This window comes from Centruroides sculpturatus, unplaced genomic scaffold (genome assembly GCF_000671375.1).
Source record: "Centruroides sculpturatus isolate CEXI.00-Female unplaced genomic scaffold, Cexi_2.0 scaffold751, whole genome shotgun sequence".
NCBI classification, from domain to species: Eukaryota; Metazoa; Arthropoda; class Arachnida; order Scorpiones; family Buthidae; genus Centruroides; species Centruroides sculpturatus.
This window is the reverse complement of record NW_019385814.1, coordinates 341,042-361,372: the sequence shown is the minus strand read 5'-3', so window position 1 is coordinate 361,372 and position 20,331 is coordinate 341,042. Positions and strand designations below refer to the sequence as shown.

General features: G+C 30.1%; 1 protein-coding gene across 2 annotated transcripts in view; it reads left to right on the top strand.

The window, feature by feature from the left end:
- Positions 1 to 20,331, top strand: part of LOC111642282 (centrosomal protein of 120 kDa-like) — a 91,029-nt gene that overhangs the window by 33,609 nt on the left and 37,089 nt on the right. Inside the window, exons 6-11 of one of the 2 annotated variants that reach the window (XM_023388613.1) lie at positions 426 to 663; positions 3,738 to 3,924; positions 4,048 to 4,197; positions 12,512 to 12,632; positions 19,076 to 19,143; positions 19,243 to 19,348. In XM_023388613.1, coding sequence (XP_023244381.1) covers positions 426 to 663; positions 3,738 to 3,924; positions 4,048 to 4,197; positions 12,512 to 12,632; positions 19,076 to 19,143; positions 19,243 to 19,348 — 870 coding nt within the window. Of the gene's footprint in view, positions 1 to 425; positions 664 to 3,737; positions 3,925 to 4,047; positions 4,198 to 12,511; positions 12,633 to 19,075; positions 19,144 to 19,227; positions 19,349 to 20,331 lie in introns of both variants that reach the window. The other variant, XM_023388612.1, reaches the window with a different exon arrangement.

Here is a 20,331-nt window from a genome sequence, read left to right as displayed (position 1 = left end):
TGAAAAGCTCATAAGTTGGGACACTTCCATTGTATCAGGTTCAGGTTCATTGGTATCAGGTCACAGGTTCCATTGTATTTATTATTCATGAAACTTTAAATGCAAGTGCTTGATGTTGTACCCAAAATACAAAAGCATGTAAGTTTCTGATTATCCAAAATTTCATTATTTGAAAGATCCTTGATCTCATCAGGTTTGATAATCAAGTTACTACTGTATATAAATGAATTCTAAAATTAATCATAAAATTCAATTAGAATTAAAATTAGTATTTATTTATATAAAAAAAAAATTTACATTTGTAATTGAGATTAAGAACAAATGTAAGTTCAGATCATTGTTAGAGATAGTTTAGTTTAATAAATGTAATTAATTTCGTTTTGTAAGTTTTGTAAATAATTTTTATTACAATATTTATTCTGAAGGATCACCATAAAAATATACTGTTATCATCCAATCACATTAGTGATTCATTAAGTACTTCCACTTCTGATGCATCAGAAATATTAAATAAGGTTGCAGATATAAATATAGGAAATGATGCTTGTCCAGTTAAAGAAAAAATTCATCTAGAGAGTTATCCTTCACCACCTCAAAGATTAAGTAAAAGTGAAGATTTAAAAGAGAAAGTAACAGAAGTTCCAACACAATTATTAAAACAAAGTAAGTATAGATTTCAATTGAATGCTATTTTATATTTATAAAATACTTTTAAATAAAAATAAATTAGACTGGTGATTACGTAGAAATTTTGTTAAAGAAATTTAGTTATTTTATATTAGATCAAAATATTTGACTTCAAGTAGAAAAATCCACTTTAATATTCATTTTATAAGCATTTGAAAGAGACTGTACATAACATTTTTGATATAATAATTATAGTTTTTTGTTCATTAAGTATTTGTATTTTTGTACTAAGATAAGATAAAGAAAACTTTAAATAAATTAGAAATTTAAAAAGATTGAGAAAAATATGATGATAATAACTAGATAATGATTTACATAATATTGATATTATATTAAATGAATTAGTATAATGTTTACTATTGTTTCTACTTTAAAAGAAGTGATGAAAATTTTTTTAATATGTACTCAATTTGAATATTTTGTAGAAAACTTTATTGCAGAGAATTGTAAAAATCTTGTTTCTGGAATAATTAATTAATTACTAATCTTTATTTAGCTGTTAGGAATATATTTTGTCTGGAGCTTTTTTATACATATGAATAATATATGTAACAATTCTTAGATACCTAGCTTTAGATTTTTTAATATTAATAAAAGATATAAATTGAAAAATATATTAACTTTAATACACAAATTAATATACTGGTATCATAATTGGCTTTCAGTTTTTTTATAACTAAGATAATTAGGTATTTCTTCAATTTTGTTAATCTATAGTTAACATATAAAGTACAGTCAACCCCCTATACCGCGGTAGATACATTCCACTTTATAAGAATTTCACGTTGTAGGAATCCTTAAATATATGAGCCAATCACAGCCTGGCACATGTGCAGTTTATGGGCTACGGCTGTTTGAAAGATTTTCTTCCATAAAATTAATCGATTCTAGACTAATTTCACTCAACATTTCCAAAACACGTATAATTTTTTGGGAATAATCTGTATAAACTATGCTATAAACAAAAAATTGTAGGATTACTTACCGAGTGTGCACTGTTCAACGATGCCATTGCTTAAGCTTGTTTTTGCCAAGGAGCAGCACACCAAACGGTGGGTGCGTTTTCTGATAAGTTATTTTTCTGCAAAAAATTCGTTGAACTTTGGAGACATCATTTAATAGAAATAATTTTTATGGCCGTTGAATAAGAAATGTTTTTTTCACAAGAAATGTATAAAATTGCAGTACTGTATTAGACTTACAGTACCTAATTTATGTACAGACAATAGTAAACTCAACTTACCCGCCTAAACTCTCTGTAGCGTGTAAGTATTGAATACTTCGGCTGCTCGTCCACTATTGGTCCAGATTCGACCAATCCTGTCGCGACATGAGTCGGTGATGACGTTTTACCGCATTTTATGAGTCTGTTTTAGCGTCTTTATACGAATACAGGTGCAATTTTTTTACTGCGATATATGAATCCGCATTATATGAACCCGCGTTATGGGGGTCGACTGTATAATGAATATATTCAAAAATTAAATTTGTTTAATATTATCTATAGTTGTTTAAAAATATACGTTACAAAATTAAAAATTGTAGTTTTGTTTTAGACAAGACTTTCTCAAGCTTTAAGTTCAAGACAAGACTTTAGACAAGACAAGCAGTTCTCTATTTGAGACAATATTATAGAGAAATCTTGTCTCAAATTTCATTTAACTATTATTGGTATTTTATATTTATTATGTTTGTAAACTAATTTAGCACAATCTTTTATAATATTCAGCATTGATAAATATGGAAAATTACACCAAAAACAGTTGGTTGCACAGTTAATACATTTATTAGTGATAAAGGTTAAAAATTTATTTAATCAAATTTAAATAATTAATTGTTTAAGAGATGTTAATTTAGAACTGCTGTGAGTAATCGTGTATGGTTATATCTAGGGTTAAATATATCTGGAAGCGAAAAATTACTTAGAGGTTCAAGTGGCATAACTAGCAAGCACACCACATGGTAAGCAAAGGTTGTGGGTTCAAATCCTGTTCTAGGCTAGTTCTTCCAGACGGTTCTAAATTATTTAACAAATTATTAAAAATTATAATTATTAATTTAGATAAGAGATGGTGCCTAACATCTACCTCTTATACCAAATTACTTAATACCTAATCATTAATAATAGCAAATTATATCTTGATTAATTACAGCAATAGTTTGGTTTACACAATTTGTTTTGATCTAACACATTTCAATAAATCTGTCTTTTTAAAAATCTCCATTTGGTTTTAATCTGAATAAAAAATATTCATACTTTTTTCCCTAAAAAATTTTTTTATAGTTTACATTCAAGGCTGCTACACATAATTAAATTTTAACATTTGATTTTTTTTACATTTTTTGACTCTGTGGGTCTTTTAATCTTACCCATTATGGATTTGGTCAGGCTCACAATGAGAATGGCCAGGTGGTGACAGACAGAATACACCTTCCAAAAATTCCTGGTGGTTTTCAACCACTTTTGGATTTGATCTCAGACCCTTCAAAAGTTGGAAGTCAACTCCTCAACTGCCTCAGTTATCTGATTGTCAATTAAGATTTGACTGCTTTATATGACTTATTTGAACATGTGTAAGGACAGTCTTTCATTCTGACTTCATTCTGCAAATGAAGTAGTCAGAAAAAGTTTAATTTGGAGTTTGATGATTTGTTTTTATGATTGGGTTTCTTTCAATTTCTTTTGATACAGAATAGTTATTGTATGCCATTTAATATTAAAAGTTAAGAAGTATTTTGGTGTTTAATTGAAAAAGTGAAATAAAAAATAAATTATTGTGATAAAATAAATCATTAAATTTTACTGTTGAATAAGTTACAATTGTCTTTCTCCTGATTTATTAACTAAATAAAATATTTTGTTTAAACACATTGGTTTAAACATACATTAATTGGTTCATCATATTATTTTTTAGTTTTTTAAGGTCTGGAACCAATCTTTCATTTTTCCATACAGACAGTATTTTTCTTTTTTTTTAGGAATATATCTACCATTTTAAAACAAAATTGGATGTATATAACAAATATAAATTTATTTTATTTTTTGACAGTTCCACAAAGTACTGATGTGCCAAGAGTTTCATTCATTGATAATATTGTACATGGAGCCTCTTCTAATATCAAAAAAATTGAATGTCCTTCTCAGTCATTACTTGTTCCACATCATTTTTGCTTTACAATTGATTTAAGGACATTAAAACTTATTCAGCAGAAAGCTTATTTAAATTGTTTTCTGAGGTTAGAATTATAATTAAATTAATAATGTATAATTTAAAAATTGCATGCTAATTGCTATGTAGGTATTTTGCATTTTGATATTTATTTAAGATATATATTTTGTTTTAATAATATATTTTTTAGGTATTCTTATCCATTTTTTGGAAGCACTGTTCCAATTTTAACCCATCCATGTGTTGATGTTCGTTCTGGAATCGAAGTAACTCTTCCTCATGGTTATTGTGCTTTTAATTTTGCAACACTTCATCATCAATTAGAAAGTACATTTAAAGAGTAAGTATTATTTCAAAAAGTTAATTTTTTTGTGTAAAAAGAATAAAATTTTAAAATAAGATTTAATACATTTTTCTATTTTTAAATGATGATACAATAATCATTCTATAATAATCATGCTGATCTAATACAATACATATTATTTCTTTAGATTAGCATGAATGTATGATTATGGTAATTTCAGACTGATAATCTGTAGGTTATTTGTGTTTGAAAGATAATTTGAAAGGGAGTGTAGTTATGGAATGGGGTGCGTTATATGCTGATTTTAGATTCTTATCACAAATTACAGTTGATTTAAATTGTACACAATTTTTACCCTGGATTCATTTTCGAGACTACATGTCTTATCATCAGAGCATAAAATATGAAAAACTGAAACAAAATAACAGTAACAATTTAAACAAATATTAAAGTCATTGACTTGCAACAAAATTCAAAAAATAATTGATGATGCATTACAAAATTAAAATATCAAAACAAGTGAAATTTATAATGAAATCCTATTTAAAAGATTACAACATTTTGAACAAAATTGAACAGAAGATAAATTTAATAATAATAAAATTATTTTTTGTTTAATTTTTACCAAGTTCATTTTATTATTACTACTGGACAAAGGAAGTTAGTCATAAAATAAAAATGATGCATTGTAATTATTTATTTATTTTTACACTTAATTTATTTACATAATTGAGACTGATTCAAAAATACCTGCGATTGAATTACAGAATGGCTAGTTGAGAACAGGGATGAATTTCTCAGCAGCCACTTCCCTGTTAAGACCAAGTATCACACATACAAGGCATCTTCAAATATGCATTATTAAGAAACTTAAAGCAGCAAATACACATAATTTAAGGTAAAAATAACACAACTAAATGCCCTAAGAATAAATTAAAACACAAATACAAGAAACAAAATAAATAGCGTGTAATAAAATGAAAATTGCATTTACTGGTCGCATACTATTGAGTTTGGCATCTTAATTAAACATAGCTGCCAGATTCACCACATGTGTACTGCTTTCATGCTTTGCATAAGTTCCTTTTTTCATCTCAGCCTTTTTCAAGCTTTTCTTCTACCAGTTAGACTTTGTTACTTTCTTACACTTCTCAGATGCTTAATAAGTAAAAACTATATTGGATTGAACAAAAAGTTTTTTGGTATTTTTAACAGTTGTTGTTACTTAATATAGATGTGTGGTTTAATTATAACAGAATTTTAACACATTATTACTAATTTGAGATTATAGTCTTTGTTCACAAGCTTATTTCATGCTTTGAGTGCATTTTTAATTCTGTGTGCAGTTTTGAACTTTGAAGTATCATTTGAAACTCCAATGTGAATTTTTGTCAGTTTTGGTATTCAAACTCTAAAGTGTTGAGGTTAGAGTCATTCAAAGTATGAGGTATTTAATAAAATTATTTATTGGCAGAATTTTTACATACTTTTTATGATGTACTAATTTTTGGTAAAGAGGCTGTTTTTAAACAACAATGACAAACTTTTAGGGGTGATAGATGATGCTAAGGGCCAGCATTTACAGGTAGCCCTCGGTTTACGCCGGTTCAATTTACGCCGATTCACAATAACGCCGCTGCACAATTCGTCGTTTTGAGGTGTAATTCCCCTATTTTCCCTATGCTAGACTGATTTTCATTTCAGTGTTGGCTTATTTACTGAGCCGCGACATTGTACATTTGTTAAAAAAAAATATTTTTATTGAATATATTTATTTTTTCTGTTTAATATTTTTAGGTATGTATACATTTGCATTAAATTAATATTAAAATACTAAATGTTTAGGTACCCACGAGTCAAGATATTAAACTTAAATAGTCCAATAAATGGCGTCTGAATCCATAGCTCCAATGAATGTATCCCGTATCAGTTCATTCAGGAAAACACCTTACGACGCAATAGCACTTCCGGCGAACACAAATTATCGTTAGTGAGACAAATCTACTTCTTGTTGGCCAGATGATATTTATCTCTCCTTAATTTTCCCGCTCAAACTGACCTTATATATGCGCTACGGCGACCGGTGGTCAACCAATCAGTGTCTCTGCTCGTCCGTAGCTCTACGTCGGGTTAACGTATCCTTTCAACCAAGGAAAGTTTGACGGATGAAGTTTGTGAGTTAGACAATGGTTGGGAGCGAAGTGCAAATGTAAAAAGGAGCATCATATTCGAGCATATTCCAAAATTCGTAATGAAAGAAATCAAAAATATAAACAATTAAAGATGGATACTTTTTTCCGAAAAATGTAAGAAATTTGAAACTAAAATCTTTAAATAAAAACATTTTATTTTATGTTAAAATACATTTTAAAAATTAAATTTATATGTATTTTGTATTATATTGTATTAATAAACAAAATTATTAGCTTATTTTTTACTTATATAGAACCTAACCCTATACCTCACTGTAAATATGGGTTTGTTTTACGCCGATTCGATTTGCGCCAGCTTTTGTAGGAACGGAACTGCGGCGTAAACTGAGGGCTACCTGTACTAATAAACTCTGGGGTTGAAACCAGGGCTTTGGAGCAACCATTTTTTAGAGTTGCTCCACTCCAACTCTGCTCTGGCATCAAAGTATTTGCTCCAGCTCCGCTCCGTGCTTCGCTCCATGATCCGGTTAAAATATTCTTATAGGAATTACACTAATTTTTTCTTTGATATATAAGTACATAAAAAAACTTGTTTATTTACAACTAATTTATTATTAAAAAAATTAACATACAACCTCATTGATTTTAATAAATAAAATGTCAGACAGCAAATTGTCGTTCATTGACTGCCTATTATCACTTAAAAGCAAGCTTAATCTGGAAAATAGATACTCAATACTTGCTTGAGAAGTTGGCATGCTTGAAGTGATTCTGCATTCTTTTCTGATGACTCTTGCTTAAATAAAGCTTTATCTGTGAAGAGCACCATACTGGAAAATTGTGGCTGTAAAGCACACTCTTACAGAAAATTACTGTGCAAATTGTACCTGATAGTCATTTTTAAACAAAGCCTGGTCTGCCTGCCTATGAAGTGATTACATCTATACCAATTTCTTAGGCATCTGTCTATGAAATGGGTATATATGTATAGTACAGATTAGGCTATTATTCAGAACATAAGCAGCAGCCATTCTTCTGTTTCTAATCATATGAACACATCCATTCTAAAGTAACAACAACAGAATGATAAAAAGATACACTTCCTAGATTTATTAATAGAAGTAGAAAGAGGAGGAGAAATCAATACTAAAGTGTACAGAAAGCCCACTTATAATCCGTTATTAATACCATGGACCTCCACAATCCAGCAAGTTATAAACTGGCAGCATTCAGGGCACTTGTAAAAAGAGCGAACATGCATTGCAGCAAAATGCAGGACAGACATAAAGAATTAGAACACATCAAAAAGTTAGCATGGTAAGTCGGAGTCAATCAGAATAAAATAAAGGCCTTAATCAATAAAACAAGAAAAGATGATAATGAAAGTAATGAACAGGGAAGAGCAGCTACTAACAAAAAGATAGTATTTAAAAGGAACTTAACAGTATATCAGATGCTATGTATGGACAAAGATCTTATAGACCAGAACCTTATTCCTGGAGTTTACAGAATATCTGTACAAGATGAGAAGCGGCAAAAAGAACTGTACTACACTGGAGCTACAAGGAGGTCATTAAAAGAAAGAATAAAAGAGCATAAAAGGAACCTGCAGAAGGAGCAACTGTCATGGCTTTAGTGACATATGTTATAGCAGACCCAACAGAGGTATCAGTGTAATGGGAAAGAGCATAAATAATACATAAGGTTCAGGACAGGAGACATTAAATATGCAGAAGCCTGGCATATTCACAAGAGCAGTCTAGCAGTACAGGCTATAAACTTCAAAGAATCATATAAAGTATCTGCAGCATGGAGAGCAGGTGCATTATGAACGTATCAGCATAAAGATAAAAGCATGCACATACGTTAATAGAAGCCAGTTATATCATCTATTTCTTTATTATTATTATTAATTTGTATTTTTATTTTTATGTATTAATGTATGTGGATATTTGTACATTATAATTATTTTCGGACTTGTGCAATAAGCGCCGAGAAAGCGGTTAAAGTTTAAACGTTCTATAATCAGTTTCATTCATCATAAATAAAAAATTGTTTGTTTGATCCTGACAAAAGTCAATTAATTTGATCAAAAATATTAGATTACATTAAAAAAATAGACTGCATGTTAAAGGTTAGTAAAGGAAGGTTATATTTAAGTAAGTGCAGTTTGAGAAGAGCATATGAACAATGTCATGTGTACTGGTGAAAGGTAATCCTTTAATGTGCACCAATACCTCCTCAAAAGTTGTTATATAATTATGTTATGGACAACTTGTGCCATGTTATTTTACATGGTACTCAATACAAAATGTAATTTAGATTTGTACAATAATCTTCTGTATTCTTTAGCCTCCTTTAGCATCTTAAGGTGGTGTTTCTGCCTCAGAATTTATTAGTAAGAATTGACTGTGTTGTAACCATATATTACTTTTATAAATTCAATGTTCAAAAGCACTTTAGTTCATGATATGAGCATGAGTTCATTATAGAAATGATTGAATGTTCTGAACTTTCTGTTATGAAGGTGAACTGAAGCTAAAAACTCAAAATTTTAAAAGCATTCTTTAATTTAACCCCTTAAGGACATTGACATTTTTGATATTTTATAATTATTAATTTAATTAAACATAAAAAATATTTAAAACTGAAAAAAAAAACAAAAGAAATGCGTTAATTTTGAAGAAAAAGCTTCAAAGTTTAACTTTTTTTGTCTGTCCTTTCTGCGAAATTTGACACTGATGAGTCATTGTTTACACAGCTGGATGACCTTGAGAACATCTGGTCTTGGATTTCCTGGGGCATTCTCATAGACGTCTCGGGAGGACAAGGGTTTACAGTAGGGTGAATACTAGCTGGCCGTATATTTTTACATATTTTTAAAAAATTAAAATTTTTATTGCGATTTCCGACCCCCCAATTAAATAAACTTATATATAATAAAATATATTAATTAAAAAAATTAAAAAACTATTGGAGGTCGTTTTTGATATCAGAAACTAGCTTTAAATAACTTTACCGAAGTAAAATCGTGCACTACAACTTTAGAACGATTAATTAAATTTCATTAAAAAAATCCCATAAAAAAAACAATTAAGTGTTAATCATGCGTCATTAAAGGTTGATTAAAATCGCAATAAAATTTTTTTGTGCGGGAAAAAATTTTTGAAAAAATTTGGAGACTTAAAAAACATTCCAAAAATAAAAAAAAAATAACAATTTTTCCAGGAGGGCCTGAAAGACCAATTTTTCATCACGCTATGGGACATGCTCGAGTCAGACTCAAGCGTGGTGCAGAAGGGTTAAATTAATCTCTAAAATTTGTTTGATTCCATGTTAGCACTATCAAACATCCGAATACACTTATTACAACTGTAGATACATCTCACTATTACATTGATAATCCCGAAAATGAAAATAATATAAAAAGACTGTATATTACAGTCGAACTTAATACTAAAATACAGAAAACAACAATAAAGGATAATTACAGACAGAAGATTTGGCAGTTTATTGCTGCAACACGAAATAAAATGCAGCTAACATGAAATGCCAATGTAGCTGCAAGAATACAAAATAAATAAAACAAACAAACAAACAAACAAACCAACCATTGTAGCCATTTGCTGCAAAAGTCTTTGATAACCTAAGTTATCCATAGGAACAGACCCGACATCATTGTTAGCTAGAAAAACAAAATAAAAGTTTTCCTCAGAAAAGCATATTAACACAGTATCTAAGAATGGTAAGGTTCATTGTTGGGTTCTGCTTAGACGTTCGCACTTAAGTTGTAGTGTGATTACAGTACGAAGTTAACTCTGTTAATTATTCATGCCTTTACTCACTGATATACAGGACATGACCTGTCCATAGTGTTGTGGTTTTTTTTTAGGTTCTCCTTTATACAGTTAGCACATTTCACACTATTGTTCTTATTATTGCAGTCTTTATAAAGATGGTTACCACTACAATGGCTACAAAGATGTGATTCTGCCTGACAATCCTTTGCAAAATGCCTGCCCATATGCCAAACACTTAAAACATTGATGGACAGGAACAAACAGTCACTGGGCATCTGGTCCATTGGATACTTAATTTTTCCTCTTTTAGAATGAGATCCTGAATGTGGGGTGTGATCTTGATCACCCATGATGTATTATTTGCACTTTTCTGGATAACTAGCAATATGATTCTCACATTACTGACAAATTCCATTGAAGTATAACATTTGCTTAGGCAAAAATTTTGCTCAATAATAGATTCCAATAGATTATCCTTGTCAATAGTCTTAGGCACAGAACTTATTTTTAGAAGTTGAAGTCGCTTCTTTGCACACTCAGCAGTTAAATCTGGAATATTCAAGTAGCTGCCTGAAGATTTTTCATGTCTGCCATATCTATCACATCAACTGCCACTCTACCCTTGTTTATATTCCTAATAAGCTGTACCCCCATATCAAGACTTGCAGGCTTTACACTAGATGTAAGGAGTGCCCTTGTCTGATCAGACATATTTTCCTTCTTTTTACTGTACACCAAAACGATGAAAGTCGGTTTAGGGGGCACAATTACTGGCTCTAATGGCTTTATGCCTTTCTTTAGTATTTCTCTATAACTTGAAGTTTCCAGCACTTCCCACCTAGGTGGACAGATCGTGTGGTCTTACTAATATTACAAATGTCCTCTTTGACTTTTGTTATTGCCTCAATCATCTTATCACTATGAATAGAAATTGCCTTTTCTAACTCCTCTTTAGTAATAAACAATGATAATCTTTTATCTAATATGTCAGGTAATCTATTACCCTTGATGGTCATCTCAGCAAGATCTATAATCTTTGTAACCTGCTCGGTAACATACAATAAGTGATCACGTGTACCCAACCTGCCCTTAGGGTTTTCTGCAAAGTATTTCTTAATTTCATCTAATACTGTGAAGGCCTCTTCTAAAGTCCTCTGCAACATTTGCCTCCATTGCAAATCACAGATGACAAACTTAGAACAACTAGCTATGAAGGTTGTAAATTTGGAATGCAGACAAAACAAATGTATTCACAACATAAGTATTGTAGTAAAACTGATTTTAAAAACTCTACAGGACTGACAAAAGTTGGGCATCGGGTGTATACATGGTTCCCTTCATAGACAACAGATTTCAAAGGGATTTAGTATACATCAGGCCCACAAAGCACTCTCTAAGCAAAATATTACAGGAGCACATATATATCACTAACAAAATGCATACCAATGCCTTATCCACCTACGCCACAGACCCTGACATACGGGCTGACCTCCATAAAGCCAAACTGGTCAGATTGTCACATCGAATTGAACACCTTCAGAGCCTTGAGGCATTAGAAATTTACAAAGCCAGCTTGCATGGCAACTGTGTTAACACAAATGATGCCATTAAGGTTTCCTATGGCATCATTGGAGATACTGTTATGAAAAAACGGGCAACACTAGCAGTTAGCAACGTTTTTCTATACCATTATTTATATTGTATTATTCACTGTTTATGGTATAAATATATTTCTATCGCCATGGTAACATATATGGATAAAAGTTGTCTACACATGCTTAGATTGTTCCATAGATTTTAAAATAATTTTTGAACATGTTGTTCTATACATTCCGTAGGTTTTTAAAAATAATTTGTAAATGTTGTTCTTTGCAATTGAAGTTTGAATCTTACTGGTTTAAAAACTTGAGGAAGACCAGGATATGATCAAAAATGTTAGTTATCCATTTTATTAAAGTGTTGTTGTTGTTACGGGACTCCTAAGGTTCTCGAGTGCGAATTATATATTCCAGTAATTCTGTAAGAAGTTGTTTTAAATACTTTTCATTGACAGAAAAAAAAATCGCTCAAAACATTGCTTTTTTTATTTGAAGGTTTATATTCCAAAAATGATTCAGTATGTTTCCTTTTTTTTTTTTTTTTATCAGTTTAGGTGTTCTTTCTGAGTACTGCAGCCTGGAAGCAAAGATTTTGTACCAGGTTTCAGTACTCAGACAAATAACAAAAACATTGTTAATTGTTTTTATTGTTTAATTAGCTTTATATTTAAATTATTAAAATATTTATATTTAAATATTTTATACAATCTTAATATTATATATTTATACTCATAAATATAATTTTATGTATTTAATAATAAATTTTTGAATATTAAAATATGTGATGTTTTTTTTAAAGGTTTCCTCTTATAATTGAAGTGATGCATCGTGATAAAGAAGGTAATCAAAAAGATAAATTTGTAGGAAGTGTGAAATTACAACTAAGCACTGTATTAGGAGAATCTGCAACAACATTTGCAGTTAGTATTTTCTTTAATTTTTGTTAATATATTTCATAAGATTTAAATTCTGATAGATATTTTATACAGTCATCCTTGCTTAATTTGAAATGTTTTGGACCTTGAAAATGGGACTTTGAATTATCTGATTTTGAACTAAAAGGGTAATTTTCTTTTTAAAGAAATACCTGTATGGATTTTTACTGTTATACAGATCATCCATGCTACGTATGGTGCTGAAAATTTTATTAAAAAGCATTTTTAAAATTTTTATTTCTTGGCTCTTAACACGTTCATGGCATTACGAGGCACATGTGACTCGTCTGGACATGTCTAGTTAGGGCTACAGACATAATTGCTTGTTTTTCAGTGGGGCAGTGCATATGTTTTGATAACATAATTCTACAAACATCATACTTGATATATCGATTTTATTTTATTAGGTGCAATAAAATATATTAATTTAATAGTACGAGGCATGGGTGACTCGTGCTGCCCTGTATTAAAATAGAGTACAAGTCACGGGTGACTCGTAATGCCTAGCAGCTGCCTAAACGTTTAACTACTGACACCATGAACGTGTTAATTGGGCTAGTATTGATCTGTTTTTTATTTTTATTACAACCATATCATACTTTATGATTGTTATACATTTAATAAAACACAGGTTAAAAAAAATATTTCAAAAAATTCAAAAAAAACACATAAATTTTAAATATTATTTAAAAAATATTCACTGCATTAACTAGTTAGATCTGTTGTTTCTCTTTCAAAAAAATCAAATTTTAAGTTTCTACTATGATTAAAATGCTATAGAGCTCCAATTCTTCCAAGAAATCTGGGCAAAGCCAAATTTTAATGGGGTAAATTGCATAACACTGCATGTGGAAGACAGATGACATTTTACACACAGTTGTACATAGGTAAAACTTCAATACAGGTGGTTCAAAGAGGAATACAGTTTAATGCATTTCCTGTGTTTTGGCTATGGAGAGAAGGAGTCTCAACTCCCCTATCTCAGATTAAATGTTAATTACAAACAATGTACTGCAGATACAGACATGAAAATTAGACAGTTGGTAGTAAACATCTAAACAAAACAAAAAGACATTAAAATTTTAAATCTAGCATGTCCAACTTTAGCATGCAGAGAAAATAAAAAGCCATTATAAGAGCTGCATGTAGGTTATGCAGTATTTAATGTGTTTATAAGTCATAAGAATTCAATCTCATTTGCCAGACTGAAGGGTATTTGCTAAGAATTGCTGGGAAAGAAATTGATCTTCCTGAAATAAAAATAAACAGTCTTCACCTAGCCCTACCAAGATATAAGAAGTGTTTTACAGTAATTTCATTACAGTAGTCTTCTATGTCATTACTGTCTTGCAATTATACTACTATAGCTTTCTTGTCATTAATAAATACACAATTAAACTTTTAGTGCTTATCACACTGACTCACTTGATTTGTCTTGCAGTTAACTTTTATCTTATCATCATCTAAATGTGCTTATGTATATAATGATAAAGCATACCCTTTACGGCATCTCCATCTTGTTATGAGGGATCCAGTTGTATAGCTTATGAATTTGGGCTACTGTATTTCAATTAAATTTCCTTGTTTTGGATGTTTACAGTTGAGTCTGAGTTGTGCATTTGCTAATGTTGACATGATTGTGTTGAAGACTGGAAGATATCATAAGCTGAGAACAATATCAGAATATCTGGCAATATTGTGTTGTATTCAGTCTTGCATATATAGGCATTGATCATTTTCCCCCAGTTTACATTTGTAACCTGGGAAATTGTTTTTCTTTTCATTCTGCATTAGATGAGGTCTTTATTAGGATTTACTCTTCATTTTCTAGGATTCTGTTGATCCTATTTCTTACTTTTCTTCAAGAGTGTCTTTAGAGGTGTGAAGGATGCTACTGAGGCATTCTAGCCAACTTTCTTTTAGGATCTTGACTCTGAACTTATCTCCAAGATTGTGATAAGGAAGAAAAGATGGCAGAGAGCAGCAAGTATGATACTTTCAGATATTTCTCTGACCTCTTCTGTTCCTTCCGTATCTAAAAACTGCATTGGTGCTGAGACGAGTCTGATTGACTCTATGATTATAGGAATGCTCTTTTCCTTAATGATGAAAATGGTTTAGAGAGTGGCAGGTTTGAGACCTTCAAGTTTCTCTGGCATTGTTTTTATTTTTTCTGTCTGCAAAGTTTAAACATTATTACTGGAACTCTGTCAAAGACGTATTCAGATGTATATGACTCCATCAATCAAACCAACACAAAAAATGCTACAAATATTAAGGAGTCTTTGATGTTTTAATCAAACTTACATTTTTTTTTCCTGAAGCATTTTGCCTCATTATCAAATCACAACTGATTTAAATAAAGAACAGTTTTTCAAAAATATTCTGATGGTGCTATTTGAATGTTCATAATATTGTACAACACTGAAATTTGATGTTTGAGTCATAAAACAAACATCTTATGGACTAATCTGTTAAAATAAAAGCATGACATATAATACTGGGAATCTGCAGACATGTAGATCCAAGAACAATGTTTTAGCATCATTCTGATATTCTATGGTGAATGAAATAGAAGAGTTAATTGAGGACATCATTTCTATAAAAATTAATAGTTCCTTCTCTAATTTCTCCCAAGTGATTAAGACATCATCTACATATTGTAGGTAAAGGAGAGGGTATTGCATAGCATCACATTCCTCATAATAAAATCAGTTAATAAGTTTTTAAAAAAGTTGCTTGTTATATTTTTGTTCCGTTCAAATATGAAAAACCTTGTTCAATTTGATTTCAATTGAATCAGGCTAGTTGTAAGCTATGAAGTTGATGAGGCTAGTTGTAAGCTATTGAAAGTACTTGCAATTTTGAATAAAAAGTTGCTTTTAATGCTGTAAGACAATGAGCACATTACATCATAACTATTTTAGTGTGAAGTGTAGTTAATTTGATAAACACTTTCAGATCTCTTTTCTTAGTCTGCTTGATTGGCTTCTCAGAAGAATGCCTACTTATTTTCAAGATCTGTTATAGCTGATTTACAGATGAATATTAGACTGGTAGTGGCATTGATGCAGGAATCTGTGAGGAGTATTCAAAGGAAATTTGAGTGTATTCTTCAATCAGCTCCCACAATAATATCAAGCACTGGCATTTGTTATTGCTTGGTGTGTTTACACTATTTTGAATAAATGTCTTTGTGATAGGACTATCTATATTGTCTCTGATAGTTAGGCCACTGTTTGAAAGTACCTAACTCTTGTTTTAGACTGATTACTGTTTTCTGAACTGGTTATACACATCAGGATTTTTTTGTTGTGGGTATTGAGGTACAAGTGAGGATATTGTGGTTAACTCTCATGCTGATTTGTTGTCCAGAATATTCTAATCTTTTATTTGGACCTGAACTTGCGTTAGGTATTCCTTTTAACCATTTTTGTAGAGATGTTGGTGACTACATTTTTACAGGTATCTTAATCAGAGAAGAAAAACTATTTTTCAAATATAAGTTTTTTTTTTTATATAGCTTATTTTTTTGCAAAAATTGAAGAATTTGTATTTAGTAAGAATTATAAAGGTATTCATTTTCTGTTTGGTATTATGATTGGCTTATGTCACTTTTGGAAACATGTTTGCCAGCTCAAATTTTTCTTCACTTTATTCAGATTTTTTATCAATTCTTTTCAGCTCATTTATGAGTATATGATATTTTTTCTAGAAGATTTATATTAACCTAGATTCTTTATTTATAGCATAGACATTATCTCTCCTGTTGGAATTTGTTGCATTTTTTTAAAAGGGCTAGACTCATAAAGTGATTTTATGTGGGGTTGCAGAATGGGTTTTATATATAAAAATATGTAAAATGAAAAGTATTTGCATGTTGCTAAAAAGCATTAATTTGTTATCAGGTGAATTCATTAGATTCATGTAGTTTAAATGTCTATTGAGCTAAGTCTGTCAGAGCTATCTATATCTGTGAATAACATGATTCAATCCAATTTGCAAGGGATGAATTTTGTTGTAATGAATACTGATGCTTTAGCATTTGTTAAGATTCTTGATTAAATTTCTGAGCATTTGTATACATAGAGAATATACATTTTAATAAACAAAGTGAAAGAAAACAATATTCAGCAGAAATGCATTCCAAAGCAGATGTTTTTGACATCTTCAGGTTAACTGACCTTTACAGCTGTTAAAACAAGGTGATTTATATGAAAGCTCTTGCTTTTGTATAAATTTCTGCTGGATATTGGTTTTCTTGTTTTATTTATTAAGTATAGCCAGTTTTGAGCAGTGGCTTATATACAGTATGTTTTTAGAGCATTTGTGTATATAGTTTCTATAACACTTTGTATCTACTTTTTACATTCTGTGTTCTGCATAAGCATCTGTGTAATTAATTTCAATTTGGCAACAAAATGGCTATCAACTACAAGGACAACAACATACAGCTTGGAGAGCATTATTAGATACAGTCGACCCCCCCTATAAGATCATAGATACGTTCCATTTTTTAGGAATCCGATTTCTTACGAGTCGTTCCAATCACAGCCCGACACGTGTAAAGTTTACGGACTACGGCTGTTTGAAAGGTTTTCTTCCATAAAATTAATCGATTCTAGACTAATTCGACTCAACATTTCCAAAATACGTATATATTTTTTGGAAATAATCCGTATAAACTACGCTATAAACAAAAAATTGTAGGATTACTTACCGAGTATGCACCATTCGACAACCCCATTGCTAAAGCTTGTTTTCGTCGCGAAGCAGCACACCAAACCACGGCCGATTTCTGATAACTTATTTTTCTGCGAAAACTTCGTTGAACTTCGGAGACATCATTAATATAAATAATTTTAATCGCCGTTGAATAAGAAATGTTTCTTTCACAAGAAATGTATAAAATTACAGTACTGTATTAGACTTACGGTACCTAATTTACATACTGTACAGACGATAGTTAGCGTAAAAATCTCCGTAGCGTGGCGCCACGCTAGACGGCGGAAATTATATATTTAATTATAACAAAGTTACAATAAGTTAATATATAATTATATATACAGTACCTAATTTATATATAATTAATATATAATTATATGTACAGTACCTAATTTATATATAATTTATATAATACTGTCCAGACGATAGAAATCTCTCCGTAGCGTGGCGCTACGAACGGCGGGAAAGTAGTTCGGCTGCCCGATGACGTTTAACGTAATTATAGGGGGTTTTTTACCGTTTTTTACGGATACCGTCACAATTTTTTCACAGTTTTATAGGAATCGTAATTATTGGGACTGTAATTATAGGGGGGTCGACTGTATTTTATATTGCTTTTGCATCTAGATCAGGGCTTCTTAAACTTTTTTTATTCACGACCCCATTTATGATTGTGATTTTTTTGCGGCCCCAAAAAATATAAAATAAAGATATATACAAATTTGCGAAAACAATAATGGTGTACTACCACAGTGCATAGTTGTGTTACAATGGAACAGAGACAACTGAATACATTGAAAAGCAACATTACTACATTAGTTCACATTACAATCAATGTTGCTGAATCGTTGTCTCGCTGCACCAGAAGTGACACAACTCATGAAACCTATGACACAAAGCGTGCCATTTTCTGACTCTTACAAATTATTTTCAATATTTTGCATTAAAATCTCGCGACCCCAAGATTTCGCTAAGCGACCCCAAATGAGGTCACGACCCATAGTTTAAGAGGCCCTGATCTAGATATTTACATCCTGATACAAATATATGACACCTGATGGTCAATCAGACATTTGTTTTATATTTTAAATTAATACATTTCATCATATATTCTATTTTGATGTATATTTCCAAAATAAGTTTTAATTTGAGGATGATTGCTAGCAATCAAAGATTTTTGTTTTTCTCCATTTCATTTGTGTTTCATGAGTTGGATTGGTTGAGCAAGTGTTTTGAATATTATCCAGTATTTAGTGCATTTATTATTTGTTATAATGACAGTGAAATTGAAAAGAATGTTATTGTCTCAACAAGTTGGAAATATTTGATAATACTTTGAAAGGAGAAATATTTGTATTAATCCTTAACTATACATACAAATTTTCAAGTATTAGTATAAATTCAAAAGAGTGTCTTTTCATTAAAGTATTACCAAATTAATGCTTTAAAGTTTTTACATAAAGATATGCTTTTATATTTCTTAAATAAAAGTATATTATTTTTTTTAAGTTAGAAATAGAGAGAGAGAGAAAATCAGAAAATCATTGTTCAAAATCTAACATTGTAACTATTTTTTCTTGTTGATGGTACATATTTTGAAGAGAATATTTCATTTAATTTTCTGTATATAATAAGTTTTTGATTATTAAATCTATTCTCTGATATAAATTAATTTTGTAAAAGTTTATTTATAATTATTTTAGCGAGAAAATGGAGTAATTGGAACAAGGCAAATAACTACTTGTTGTATTCCTGTTCTCTCTGATGAGCAGTAAGTTTTATTTTGTTTAGATATATAAAAATAAAATAAATAAACACTTTATAATATTTTTTTAATATATTTTTTAAAATATTGTAACATAATAAAAAGAAGACAAATTGGTGACCTTCTTGTAGTAATGAGCTTGGATGATTTAGGTCCAACAAACATTCCTGTAGTATTAGCTGAAGCAAATCAGCAAATTCTAAATTCCTATGTAAGTTTATGTATTTATAAAATAAAATTTAGAACTTAGATTAATATGTGGTAATGAGTTTTACTTTCCCAGCTGTTATGTATACATAACAAGGGAAAGTAATGGAATTGTGTCAAATTTGACCCTCCAAGTTTTTTTGCAAATCTCCATGCTTTGAGATCCCTGAACCCAAAAATAAAAAAAATGGCAAAAAATTCTGTGCGCAGGTGAGTGTATGTATTGGCATCTATTTCACTTGATATCTCAGAACGGGGTGAAGGTAAAGAAACAAAATTTAGCACAGTAGTTTGTATATAAGGGATATTGTTGCTATTAAATTTTGGTTGTGAAAGGTCAAGGGGATGGAGAGATAGAGGGCGGTCGTGTGATATAGCTCATGAGGGGTCAGACTTAATGAAGATTTTACTTATTAGCATTTATAGTGTTTTGTAAAACTCATCTCTACCCTAAAAATTAAGTCTTTTGCTATTTTATAATAATTTTCATTACAATTTTTACTCCTTTTTCCCAGAGAAATGAAATTTTCATTTATATGTACTTTTATTAAACTTATTCTTAATTGGCAATGTTTTAGAACCTCTTAAATCAGACAGTTTAGCCACTATTGGTGACTTAAAAGGGTTGAAAATGCTCTCAATTAAGAAGATTAACTGGATTTAGCTCTATAACAAACAGTAACAGAAATATAAATTGATAATGGTGCTAAGAAATAAAGTCTATAAAGATTTATTAAACTTTGTTCTGTTTTTGAATCTCTCTTTTTAATTAATTTTGTATAGATGATCTTATTAAGTCTATATCTTTATGTAACACACAGTTATTTTTCTAATTGATTCTGAAATATTGTTGTAAAAAGTGGAAATTTTTTCTTCAATTAGAATATCAGATTTAGACATTCTGATCAGTTAATTTGATAAAATTATTTTAAAGTTAATTTATCAAAAGAAATTCATAATTTTTTGAATTCCAGTAATCTGGTAATC